This window comes from Scatophagus argus, chromosome 17 (genome assembly GCF_020382885.2).
Source record: "Scatophagus argus isolate fScaArg1 chromosome 17, fScaArg1.pri, whole genome shotgun sequence".
NCBI classification, from domain to species: domain Eukaryota; kingdom Metazoa; phylum Chordata; class Actinopteri; family Scatophagidae; genus Scatophagus; species Scatophagus argus.
Genome location: NC_058509.1, coordinates 5061475 through 5074360, shown reverse-complemented (window position 1 = coordinate 5074360; position 12886 = coordinate 5061475). Strand labels below are relative to the sequence as shown.

General features: G+C 43.7%; 1 protein-coding gene across 1 annotated transcript; it reads left to right on the top strand.

Moving 5' to 3' along the window:
- The first annotated feature begins 505 nt into the window (after window positions 1-505).
- Window positions 506-12886, top strand: cap1 (CAP, adenylate cyclase-associated protein 1 (yeast)). Its single transcript, XM_046417554.1, has 13 exons — window positions 506-660; window positions 5231-5335; window positions 5686-5786; window positions 5907-5984; window positions 6357-6500; window positions 7427-7512; window positions 8201-8306; window positions 9152-9341; window positions 9612-9793; window positions 10152-10275; window positions 10761-10843; window positions 11104-11247; window positions 11551-12886. Exons 2-13 carry the CDS (start codon window positions 5233-5235, stop codon window positions 11632-11634), a joined length of 1425 nt encoding a protein of 474 aa, XP_046273510.1. The 5' UTR covers window positions 506-660; window positions 5231-5232; the 3' UTR covers window positions 11635-12886.

Genomic DNA, 12886 nt, shown 5'->3' with positions numbered 1-12886 from the left:
GCTAAATATTCACCATCTTATGATTTGGTGAGGATTTTGTGTTTTCCTCTGTTTATCCAACTGTAAGGAATAATATTAACATTAAAAAGTTAATTTTGTACACGAGAGGCACCTTTGCTTGCTTGCTAGATTTTAAGTTATGTGCATACTTTGAACAATACACTCATGGGAGAGAAAAAAACATTTAGTTTACTGAGTCCACAGGCCATGACAGCCCAGAAAACATGCTGGAACAGAACACAATAAAACACTCCCTTCAGTCTTTATGCTAAAGTGCACACATATGGATATGCAGTATTTGTGACTGTCCCAGAGACATTAAGCCGAGTATTCTTTAAAGTAAACAAAAAACAATGTCATGATGGCGTGCCTCTGCTGCGTATCCTTCAGACGTGTGATAAGAGGAAGAAAAGCGGTTGTTTCGTCTTTTTCTTCTTTTCCTTAAATTGCTGCCCTCAGACTCTCGCGCTCCTTATATGGGAAAGGAATTAGTTGCGCGAACAAGGGCGGAAACGCGGCGCGGTGACAGCTGGGTAAATTCACTCACATACAGGAAGAAAAAGACGAAGCCCAGTCTGTCCTGCAAGCCTGCAGCAACACTCCCACGGCGAAGTTGACTGCGATATTCAACACCAAATCACTGCTTAACCAGTATAGCAGGTAAGTGGGGTGTGACCGCTGCGATGCGAGGTTTGTAGCTCATTTAACGGTTACGCTACAGCGTCAAAATGACGCGAAATGGACAACAGTCTGTCGCCGCGGCATCGGATAATTCGGAAATAATTTATTGAAATCGGTGTGATGCTAACACACCCGGCTAGCCGAGGCTGCTACACTGTTAGCCGCAGAATCTGACGCTTGGCCGTTAACTGACCCAGATCCGTAAAATGTTTTCGTTCTTCTGTTCTTTTCTGAGTTGTTCACTATAGAGATGCTGGCTCGCTGAAATGTGGAAACTTCTCTTTTTTCTGCAGACTACAGTAGCATTAGCTAACAGAGGGAGGGGTGTGTGTGAGGGAGAGAGAAAAAACCAGGAAATGCCGAAACAGATAGAAGACGTTCAACAACAGGGAGGGGAGGAGGGGGGTACAGCAGACAGAAATCGGGCTAATTAATTATACTTATCTCTAACTTGGGACGTCTTTGTTGCTTTGTCAAACAAGCAGTTCGACAGGAGTCAGCGCAGATTTAATTTAACTAGCTCCTCTGTTGTCGCCAGTGGTGTTTTGACACATTTTGCATACCCGGGAGACTGCTTCCTCGTCGATGAAGCAACCGTCAAGAACGAGTTAATGTTAATGAGGGACGAATGTGCTAACTCTGAGAATATTCATGCAGTCAAAACGTCTCATCTGACGCTCATAATGTAATCGAGGCGACGTGTACGTAACGGTTCATGGGCTGGTTGGTGGGGGGAAATAAACTCGCCGGGTCACAGAATTTCGCACGACACCCACCGGTTCCGCTAGCTAGCTTTAGTCTGGCTAGCATCCGTCTGATTGAAACTCCAGTGATCGCATTAACATCAGCGGCTTGAACTTGATTTGTTTGGAGTCTTGAGCCCACCGAAGTAGGACTGTTAGGGATGTTATAGCTCACCGCCATTGCTTTGGCCTACTTCTGCCTCTGCGACAAGGAAGAGATGCTGTGTGTTTTGTTTTACTCAGTGCAAACAGTTGGAAAAAGGTCGACGGTGGCTTCTTTATGTCAGAATACCCCCCCCCCCCCGGCAGAAATCAACCCTCACACAGGTCAAACCTACTTCACTGCCCCTCCATGCTGATTTCTGTGCACAGATGTGAGTCTATAAATACAGCTGGCGGGGTTTAACATATTGGAGGACGACAATCAAGCTATAATGCAGTGGAAGCAAATATAATCCATGGTTAAATAAATCTTTCCAAGGAATTTAATATCTGAACAGATTTTGTGTTAGTGCGACTGTTTTAAATTAATTCAAACGCCACTGGATAGTTTTTAGAAGGCAGAGAGTAGCAGAACATGCCCTTCTGCAAAGGAGAGTACACAAATCTTAACCTCATAATCGTATTGTCCCTTTGTAAAATAAGCTTTAATGCTGGTCTTATGACCCTCATCATTGCATATGATTCATGCACTTACATGCTTTGTAGATGTTGCATCTGCTGTACTTTAATATTCTTAGTCTGAAATCTAGTTTAAAGTAAGACTGGTGATATAACAAACAAACTAACAAATGCATTACAAGATCAGAACTAACAATGCATTTGTCTCTCATCGAGTTCTGACCCCCTCACCTGTTTCTGGCAAAAAGCAAATATATACAAGTAAATATATAGTATTAATTCTTTAAAGGCTCAGTATTTTCATATAACAGCTGGGTGATGTAATTTGTAATTACATCACCCAGCACCTGTCAATCAAACAGGACTAAATACTGTATTTATTGGGAACGTGGGACAACACAGTCGGATCCGTTTACCTCTGGTTTTGCCTGTTTTATGGGATTTGTTGACAAGGAGGAAAAATGCAAAGTAGAGAGTTTTCTCCACCTCCGAAATTGCGTTTAAGCCCCAGTTTTGGTCATCTTGCTTTTTATAGTGCTTAAATCAAAGGAAAATGTTTTGAAAGGCATGATTCCCTGGCTCGAGCCATTGCTATATTTGCCCGCATGTCTCTGGAAAGTTGTTTCCACTTCCTTGACAGCAATGTTTCCTTTCTGGTCAGCACTTGGCTTGGGCATATGTGGTCTTTTACTTCAGTGCACTTTAGGAAATGTTCTGCAGGACCTAAACTGATGGAACAGGAAATCCAACAAGCCCAAGTGTGTCTCACTGAGGGATTTGCAGTTTGGCAGAACACTAACAAGGAAGTTTGTCAGTGTTGGTTATGAACAGTACAGTTTGTCATCTGCAGTACTTAAAGCGCTTTAAGCAAGTCACACATTTAGGTACTTGTGTTTTTTTGTTTGTTTTTTTGTATCTTTTCCTTCAGCATACACCTTTTATGGGCCACTCCCTTCCTGATTGCCACTGAGTCATCTCTCAGCCGAGAGCAGGAAATGTCACGGTTGAACTCTGGCAACTGCGGGTATACCATAAATCCACCTTTGGCCCTGATCATTTAGGCTTTTAGGTGAAGGGTTGTAGGGGCGTGAGCCCTGTTATGATCTAATTTTATCTCCACGCCTTATGGAGAAATTAATTTGCAACTGAAGAGGAAAGAGAAGAGTTGAGGCATTTTACAATCGGACTGCCAGCTCTGCTGCAGGAAGAGCACTGCTGTGTCTATCAAAGTGTTTTGTCTTTTAGTTTTAAATGTGACACCTTTCCTGCATTAGCTCAGTCAGTTATCTGAGTTATGGTAGTAATAAAATGCTGTTTATACTGCCCTAATGATATGACTTCATATCATTCATATCTTCATAACACAGAGATACTTCAGTTTTGGCACTAACACCATTAATGATCCTTTTTTGGGAAAAAAAACAACAACACATTTTCTTGTGTTGTCTTAACACAAGAAGAAGAGGAAGAAGTCTAGCCAAACAAGGGTCTTAAATGATCTTTTTCTTTATTAGCTCAGGAACTATCTCAAAGATAAAACACAGACACACACAGATTATGAATTTGACCAAACGTTGTGGTAGCACAAATTACAAGATGGTGTTTGACAGCCTGCCCAAAGTGGATTGCAACCCATTTACACAACTATAACTCTTTTACCTCCATTATTCTAACCAGGAAAGTGCAAACGGACTTGACTCTGGCTTCGTCCCTCCCAGTCTTTGAGATATCTAAAGATTTAGTTCAGTCCCTCCGTAGTGAAAGTGAGATGGTAGTGGCAGCTTTATCTCACTTGGTCTCATTAGTGAGAGTGTTCTGTGTGCCTCCATTCACCGTCAGCCAGGTGTAAGTACCTGAGACCTGAAACACTCTCGGCTGCACTAATGAAGGCAGGGTCAGGTTACAGCTGCCTTACGTAATGTTAGCCTTTCTCACCTGACGTGTGTGTAGCTGCGACTGTAGGATTATGCTAGAAGTTGTCTTGTGCTTTCAGGGGTAAGTTAAGAGAATCGATTTGCATGCTGGCACACAGACTGTAGAGACTAGACTGTAGTTGCTTCTCTCAAAGCTCGACGTTGGTTTTGTTGCAAGCATCTGCAAACGACATAGTTGGGATGAGCGGGCAGGCCAGCGTGCTGCAGAGAGTCTGCAGTAACTGGTAATGATGTGCATACCTTCACTCAGCAAGACCTGACCTGCTTACAGACACATTCTTCCTTGTTTTTTGTTACTCAATCACAAACTGGGAATTCTGTGGCTTCCACTACTGGGCCTAAAGAGCTTTCTTAAACGTTGCAGATTTACATATAGGAAAAAAAATGAACTCCATTGTGTGTAGCTTCCTCTGTATACTGTGTAATAATAATAATAACAGTGACCTTGCAGGTGAATTTTTATGTCACACTGTGTAAGATTGGTTTGATTCGCCTGCCGTGCCCTACGCAAGTGTTGAAAGATAAATCTGAATGGTCACAAGATTATTAACAGAGAAGAGCGAGAGGAAAGGCACATTTCTGATTCAACTGATTTTCTTTTTGTTCATATATGCACTTTGTAATCCCTTTACAAAGTTATTGTTATGAATTGGTGGATAATTTTAACTATTTTGACCCCTTGAAATACGCAAGAAAATCAGCTACCACCATGAGACTTCCTGAAGTAGAGACACTGGTGTTGTTGACGTCGAATTGCAGGCAGACGCACATGTCCACCAAACCCCGTAGGACTGAATCAACCAAGGAAAAACTTGCCCAGCATCCAGTGCACTGCTGTTTGTTATCCTATCAACATGAACAATTTCTTAGATGCAGTAATTGCAGCCACCTTGATTCTCAGGAGTAATTCACCTCCCAATTAGAAGATGACTAGAACAGGAAGTAACACTGTGCCTGGGTAATTAAGAGCTGTTCTGAATATAAACACGGGGTCAAACATAATAACAATAATTGAAAAGAAAAAGATTTGTTTCCAGGTGATGGGGTGTAGTGTGTGTATATCCTGCACTCTATAATATAGTGTTTTAAGTCTTGTTCACAGTCCAGCAACTGAACTGAGCATCAGTGGGTCAGTCGGCACAAACTTGTGTTCATTGCCAAACAAAAAAAAAGATTTATATGACCTCATCATGCTCATACTTAATTATTTCGTTGTTTGTGCCCTCCTTCATGGTTTTGTCCACCTCACAGATATGGCTGAGTTGGCGAGTCTGGTGCAGCGGCTGGAGGTGGCAGTGAACCGCCTGGAGTCCATGTCCGGCCCAGGAGGCAGCGCTGGAGATTCAGCTGGTGGAGGTAACGATCACAAATTAGGAGTCTGGTCGCTCTGACTCCTGCTGTTAGTCAGCGTAGACTAAACCTGAGCCCGATGGGAGCTTCTGGGCTTTTTCAATGTTGCCAGTCAACATTTGATTATCCTTCATCAACAAGCAGTTAAACAGACCACTTATGCCGTTGCACAGGAATAGTCTGGATGTCAGCATTTGTGAACTGTGACCTCTTCAGGGTGTAGTGATGCAGCTTAAATACCTTGCGGTGTTGATGCTCTGCCCACCAGCTTTTTAATGTTTTCAGCTGCTTATTCCATTTTTTTCCCCACATCTCACAGTCACAGTTTGTATCTTGTGTGTTTTTCTTCTCTGTAGCCGTATCAGCGTACGTTGAGGCCTTTGACGTGATCGTCAGCGGACCCGTGGCCCAGTACCTGTCCCTCAGCCAGAAGATCGGGGGTGACGTCCAGAAACACGTAAGTTACGCTTCAGATGCTGAGAATGTGCCGGTTAAGTACGACTGGTTCATTTCTGCACAGAAAATCATTTGTTCTCCAACATGCTTCTGTTGAGATGGTTTCCCTCTGCTGTCACAGGCAGAAATGATGAAGCAGGCGATCACCAGTCAGAGACAGCTCCTCATAAAGGCCTCCTCCTGCCAGAAGCCCTCTGATGTGAGTTAAACACACTTTGCGAATGCTCGTTCAGTTGATGTCTTGGTTAAATGAGCAACAGCGATCCAATCAGTTTGCATAATTGATAATGTTTTCGTCCTTGCAGCCCCTTCACTCTCCTGTACAGGTTCTCTGTCGTGGCGTTGCTTCCTGATGTTATATTCAGATTTAAATGATGGCACCAATACAACATTTTTATTTACGTTATGTGTGAGGGTTCAGAAATGACCTCGGGTTAAGTATTGTTCTTTGGGGGCCAGTGCTTTAGAGTGTTTAGAGTGTTTGTTTGAAACATTATGTCTTTTTGATTTTATCAATCTAAGAAACTGAAACAACTCAAGCCAAACTTTCTGTCGTTTCTTTCCCCTCCAGGCAGTTTTGACGTCCCTCTTGCAGCCAGTGTCCAAAGCGATCCAGCAGGTGCAGGCGTTTCGCGAGCAGAACCGCAGCTCGCCGCTTTTCAACCACCTGTCTGCCGTGAGCGAGAGCGTGCCCGCCCTCGGATGGGTCGCCATGGTGAGGCTGGAAGATTTTTGGCTCTTGGCTTGTGTTGTACCAGAGTAGCCCCGTGTTTGTGTGCGTGTGGGGGCAGATAAATGAGTGTGTAATGGCCGGAAACAAGCCTCGCTTTTGATTCTGTCATCGCTGACTGGTGAGCAGCAGTTTCTTGGCTGACAGCACCAACAGAGCTCCACTGTTACAGTTTAGATGATTAACTCTTTGTTTTGATCTCTATGAATAATTCATCGGGTTTTCATATGCACATAAAGGATACATTCATTCTTTATACGCAGTATCGTGAAGATCTCATTATAAACACAGCATGTGACCTGAATTTATTACTTTTACCCCCTGTTTTCTGCTGTTGTAAGCAGTTTAAAGGAACATTTTTCAAAATGCATAATCAGGTAGATGAGAGGGTTAATGCCACACTCATGTTTCTTGGCTAAATATTAATCTACAGCCAGCAGCGGCTTGGCTGTGCACAAATACTGGAAAGCAGCTCCTCTTACGCGGATTTAGCCAACTGTATATTATGTCCTGTATTTATGTTTAATTCAGATATAAACTGAAGTGTTGAACAGAGCCATACTGGCTGTTTTCACCCCCCGCTTCCAGTCTATATGTTGAGCTAACTGTCTTTTGGCTCTAGCTTCATATTTAGTGCATAGACGTGAGTTTGGTATTGCAGCATAGCTCCCAAAATGTCAAACTAGTTCCTTTTTAATTGGTGAACTTAATTTTTAAACTTTGAAGAGAACCAGACGAGCTTTGTATCCCCCAGTGTCCAGTCTATTTTGTTAATTCTAAGCTAAACTCGTTGCCTCCCTGTCTGCAAAAAAGCAAAAATGTGCACTTCTTAAAGTGTCAAACTATTGATTTAATGTTGGTTTAGGCATGGATGCAGTTGTGTTGAGCTTTTTTTTTTGTGTGTGTCCCAGGCTCCTAAGCCGTGTCCCTACGTGAAAGAGATGCAGGACGCCGCCATGTTCTACACCAACCGTGTGCTCAAGGATTACAAGGAAAAGTAAGTGAAGCCTGAGTGTATTGCAGTTCCTACTTTGTCCACAGCGGAGACACGCCGATTTTTAGATGTGACACAAAAATCTTGCAGGCTTCCTTTTGCATCATTTGTTATTGAATTGTCATAATTCTGGATAACTTAAAGAGTCCAGTTATATTTCATATGCAGCTGAGCAGTTTGCTCAACCCATCTGTCTTCCATCTCTGCTTCCTCCAGGCTCTTTTTAAGTACGGTTTTACTGAGTCAGCGCTGCCACGCGACACGCTGACTCATGCTGGTGCTTCCTGCATTTAGGTCTAAAATCAAACCCTCTGTGTTTTGTATGAGTGGACTTGCTGAGTCGCAGTCAAGTTAGAAGGTAAAAGTTATCCAGCTTAGATCGGCCTGTTTGTGCTCATCAGTTGCATTACAGTAAAGCTGTATATAAATGGAAGGCTCACAACAGTCAGTTCACACAGTGTGAGATCAGTGGTCAATGCGGGTTAGAAAATGTGACATGTTGTATTTCAATAAGTATATTTCTGGTTCTGTTGGTGTGTGTGGACGGACTCATGCACTGCGTGTTTTCCTGTGAAAAAAGAGCAATAAACTGCTATAGCAAAGCAAAAAGAAGCATAACTAAGACAAAAGTCAAGGTTTGAATGAGAAAAGACAATCAGCAGACAACCCTGTTGCTGTCTCTTCCTGTCAGGGACAAGACACATGTGGACTGGGTGAAGGCCTACGTCTCCATCTGGACTGAGCTGCAAAACTACATCAAACAGCACCACACCACCGGACTGACCTGGAGCAAGAGTGTGAGTCTCAACAAAACAATTACACTTAAGAACCCTCTGTGCTCCACGCTCGCTTGTTCAATTGACTTTAGAGACCTTGGAGGCAGGAATGGTCTCCCCTCCTGTCCTTATCTCACATTAGTCTCATAACAGTAATAGCAAAGTTCCCTATGTAGACAAAAGTATCCAGACACACCTTTTTATGGGGCTGTTCTTCAGGGGTTGGACTCAGCCCCTTTACTTCAGCATACCAAGACATTTTGGACAATGCTATGCTTCCAACTTTGTGGCAACAGTTTGTTGAAGGCCCTTTTCTATTCCAGCATGACTGTGCCCCAGTGCACAAAGCAAAGCTCCATAAAGACATGGTTGGATGAGTTTGGTGTGGAAGAACTTGACTGGAAAGCCTTCCCAGAGGAGTGGAAGCAGTTATAGCTGCAAAGCTGTCTGTGTATTTAGAATGAGATGTCATTAAAGTCCCGGTTGATGTGATGGTCAGGTGTCCCGAATGACCATGAATTTGATGGCTTACATTGTCCATCGTCCCTCTTTGAATCTTCACAGGTAATTCTCACTGAGGCTTAAAAGCCCCCACAAGCAGTATTCGGGACAAACCATATTTATCAAACGACTCGCATGTACTCACAGTGAAGTAAAAGGGTAACCCTGAAGAGCAAAAATAAATACGGTCCTTGTTCTTGCTTTTATGGTCTGAGTAGTTTGGTGTTATTACCCTCAGTGAAATCACTGATATCTGATTATCTGTCAATTACTTTTTTCTAAGCATCAATGTTAAAACGTGTCAGCTGAATCACATGCTGTGACATTAGATGGCTTCAACGTTTCTAATGCTCTGTCCACTTCAGGGTCCCATAGCTTCAGCCTCCGCGGCTCCCCCAAGTGCTCCTGCTGGTGGATGTCCTCCCCCACCTCCCCCCGGTCCTCCTCCTCCTCCCATGGACATCGGCGGACCCTCTGGCGGCGGCGGCGATGCAGGTGCTGACGACCGTAACGCTTTGTTCGCCTCCATCAACAAGGGAGCCGACATCACCAAGGGTAGGCTGTCTCAGTGACCGGAGCCGCTGATCACTTTTATACTTTTACCTCAGTAAAGTTTTAATCACAAAATGTACTCGAAGTACCAAAATTGAAAGCAGAAAAATGTCCCCTGTCTTTTGATTACTATTTCACTGTTTATTTTAATATGGCTGGTCATGGTGGCGCTAATTTTAACCACGAGTCAAAAATTGTAACTGAGTTAAAAGTTAAAAGTACAAAACTTTTAACGTACAAATACTTTAAATTGTACTTCCTTGACCTCTCCAGGCCTAAAGCATGTCAGTGATGACCAGAAGACCCACAAGAATCCCACACTGAGGGGTCAGGCTGCTCCGGTACGCACCGGACCAAAACCTTTCTGTTCCCCGACTCCCCGACCTGCCGCGACTGCCGCCCCGAGCCGCACGCAGCCCCCCGTGTTGGAGCTGGAAGGGAAGAAGTGGAAAGTGGTGAGTTGTTGGTTCACTCTCACTAAAACTCTTAGCCTGAGCTGAGTTTATTTTAACTTGTGGTTAGTTTCCCTGTTGGGGAAAAAAAGGACAGGCCAGATTAACTACAGTAGAGCTGTTGTTCCTGTGCTTTCGCTTGAAGTGATTTGTTTATGCAGAAGGCTCTCAGACAACCACAATGAGCCATGGAACCGGAATAGTATTTTGTAAAGTTGCCAAATTTTTTTGTTTTGTTTTGGGGTTTTTTTTATTAGCCTTTTATAGTAACTCTGTTTTGTCCTGCTTTAGTCTCATATTGTCAAATGAATCATTTAGGTGTATTTTCTTCACACATTTTTTTCCCTCTTGCCCTCTGCAGGAGAACCAGGAGGGAGTGCAGGACCTGGTGATCAGCGACACTGAGCTGAAACAAGTGGTTTATGCTTTCAAGTGTAACAAGAGCACCCTGCAGGTCAAGGGCAAAATCAACTCCATCACTCTAGGTAAGAACAAAGCTATGTGTCGGATGTTTGGAGGGGGTGAAACTCACTCGGTCTGAGACTTGAAGGGGAGGCCTGTGAGGTTAACAGGTACTGTGTGAGGTGAAGGCATGACAGGTGCATCCCTGTGTTGTGAAAACAGGAAGTTAGTTGTGTTTTGCTCTCAAAGCTGTCAGTGGTTTGAGCAGGCTGTGGCCAGTGACTGTGTATGAAGATGGGAGACGATGTGAGAGCTTCCCAAAAGTGAAGCCAGAGCATCTTGATCACCCCCTGGTGTCCAGTAGTATCGGTCATAATTCACCGATACTGACACCGAGCACACGTCCAATAAAATTTCCCCCAAAGAGAAACAAGACAAAGAATAACTAAAGTAATAATTCATTAATGTTGATTACCAATGGAAAACCTGGTCGTGTTTATCAACACCTGTTAAGATCAACACGTGTGTGTGTCTGTCCTCTAAATGTGTGTTTGTTCCTCTCCATCAGACAACTGTAAGAAAATGGGCCTGGTGTTTGATGATGTCGTGGGCATCATAGAGATCATCAACTGCAGGGATGTCCGGATCCAGGTGTGTAAGAGATGCAGTGTGATAACAAAACTGTTACGGGCACCAGGACCCGCATGTGGCTCAGCAGACTTTTGCCAGACACCTCCTGGCTTTGTTGGATTTCATATCACTCAGTGGTTTCTGCTGTCTCACCACTCCTCTGAATATCAACAGCCGGCTTTATATTCATGTAGTTATACAAGGCAAGCCGCTCGGCGCTAACCAGCAGCCATCTCATGCACAGTATATACATGTTCATTTTGTCGCCTTTTTATCTCCAGGTCATGGGCAGAGTCCCCACTATCTCCATCAACAAGACGGACGGTTGCCATGTCTACTTGAGCAAGGACTCCCTGAGCTGTGAGATCATCAGCGCCAAGAGCTCAGAGATGAACGTTCTGGTACCCAACAAAGACGGAGAATTTGTGAGTATCTTTTCAGGATCAGAAGACTCCCATGAAAAGACGTAAGAAAGGCATCATTTCCTTTTGTCAGAGGAACCTTTACTGAAAACAGCCATGTCCTTGTGTTTTAGTAAATTAACCCTTTTTTTTGTTTGTTTATCTAAAACTATTTGTGAGCCGTTATCATAGATTTACATCCTCAGTGGAGTCCTAGAGCCACAAACAAAATGAAAATATAGAATGTTTGCCGACTGGTCCTGCATCACCAGCATATGACGGGTACGTTACATCATGGCTTCCCTCTTTCTTACGCTCCTCTTGCAGACGGAGATCCCCGTTCCTGAGCAGTTCAAGACCGTCTGGGACGGCAGCAAGCTCGTTACCACAGCAACAGAGATCGCCGGGTAGACGGGCCAGGGGCTGCATGTGAAATAGCCGCCCCTCCTCCACACCATCCCCACCCTGTTTTTGCGACCGCCTTCCTGACTGATCCACCACCCCCACCAGCTAACTCTCACACTGTAGACTGAGATTTGGACCTCATGCGTCAAATGTCCCTCGCCCTGAGCAGCCAATCACAGCTTAAGCTGTCCCTTCCGTAAAGCCAATGAGAGGACTGCTCGCTCTTACCTGGAGCAAATCCTCCAGCCAATCAGCAGGGAGCAGCTTGTCATTTAAATTGGTTTTCCCTGTGAGCCAGTGAGCGCTTTTCAAAAACATTCATTTTGTTTTGCCAATAGCTGGGATGCTCTGTATGATATATTTTCTTTTTATCTGGATGATGCTAAGCTAAATTTAACATGTAAAATAGCCAGCATTGGAACAGGGATATTCCTTTCTCTGCTACAAAATCACCGCAGCCAATCAGGACGCTTCAGGCTGCTCTTCTTTTCTTTCTGCTCTTCCTGGTTGGGAGGGGCTGCTAGGTTTTTGTTCCATTATATGCAATTCATTGGTGAAGCACTTGTCAAACCCTTTGCCACAGGGGATGATGGCATCCATATCACCTCTGCTGAAGTTAAGTGTAACAATATTAACATTCATAGAGGATAATAATATGAAAAAAAGTCAACACTCTCAGAGCACTTAAATAGGAATAAAAACAGAGTTGTGTCACAAAAACCACTGTGTTGTAGCACATCATGAAGCTCTCCATCCAGATGATGTTGAAACAGATAAAATAGCAGGAACACCATCAAACCCACACACAGGACATTCCCGAGTAATAAGAAAAACATTCCATATAAGGAGGCATGTAAGAAAAAGTTTGCGACAAAGAGCCAAGAGATGTTCGCACAAAGTGGAAGAGAACGGCAAGACTGAAGGACATAATCGTTGTTGAGAAATGCTTCACCTCCACCTCAGTCTGTAGATTGGAAATATCAGCTGTAACCATCTGTATAGATGTGAATAAATACTGAATTAGTCTTAAAATATTAGCCTGACCATCGTCTCTCCACTCGCCATGAGCCATGTCTGCACTCTTCGGTCGTCTTCAGCTCTCGAAGCTGCGAGGTTCATCTCTGAACTTTCTTTTATATCGTCTCTCTTTTTCTTTTACCTCTTTTTTTTTTTGTTGTTTGTTTTTTGTTATTTTTGGGTCCAAAATCAGAATTCTGCTCATTAGTACTGGAGACATCATTAAAAACGTTGCAATAAA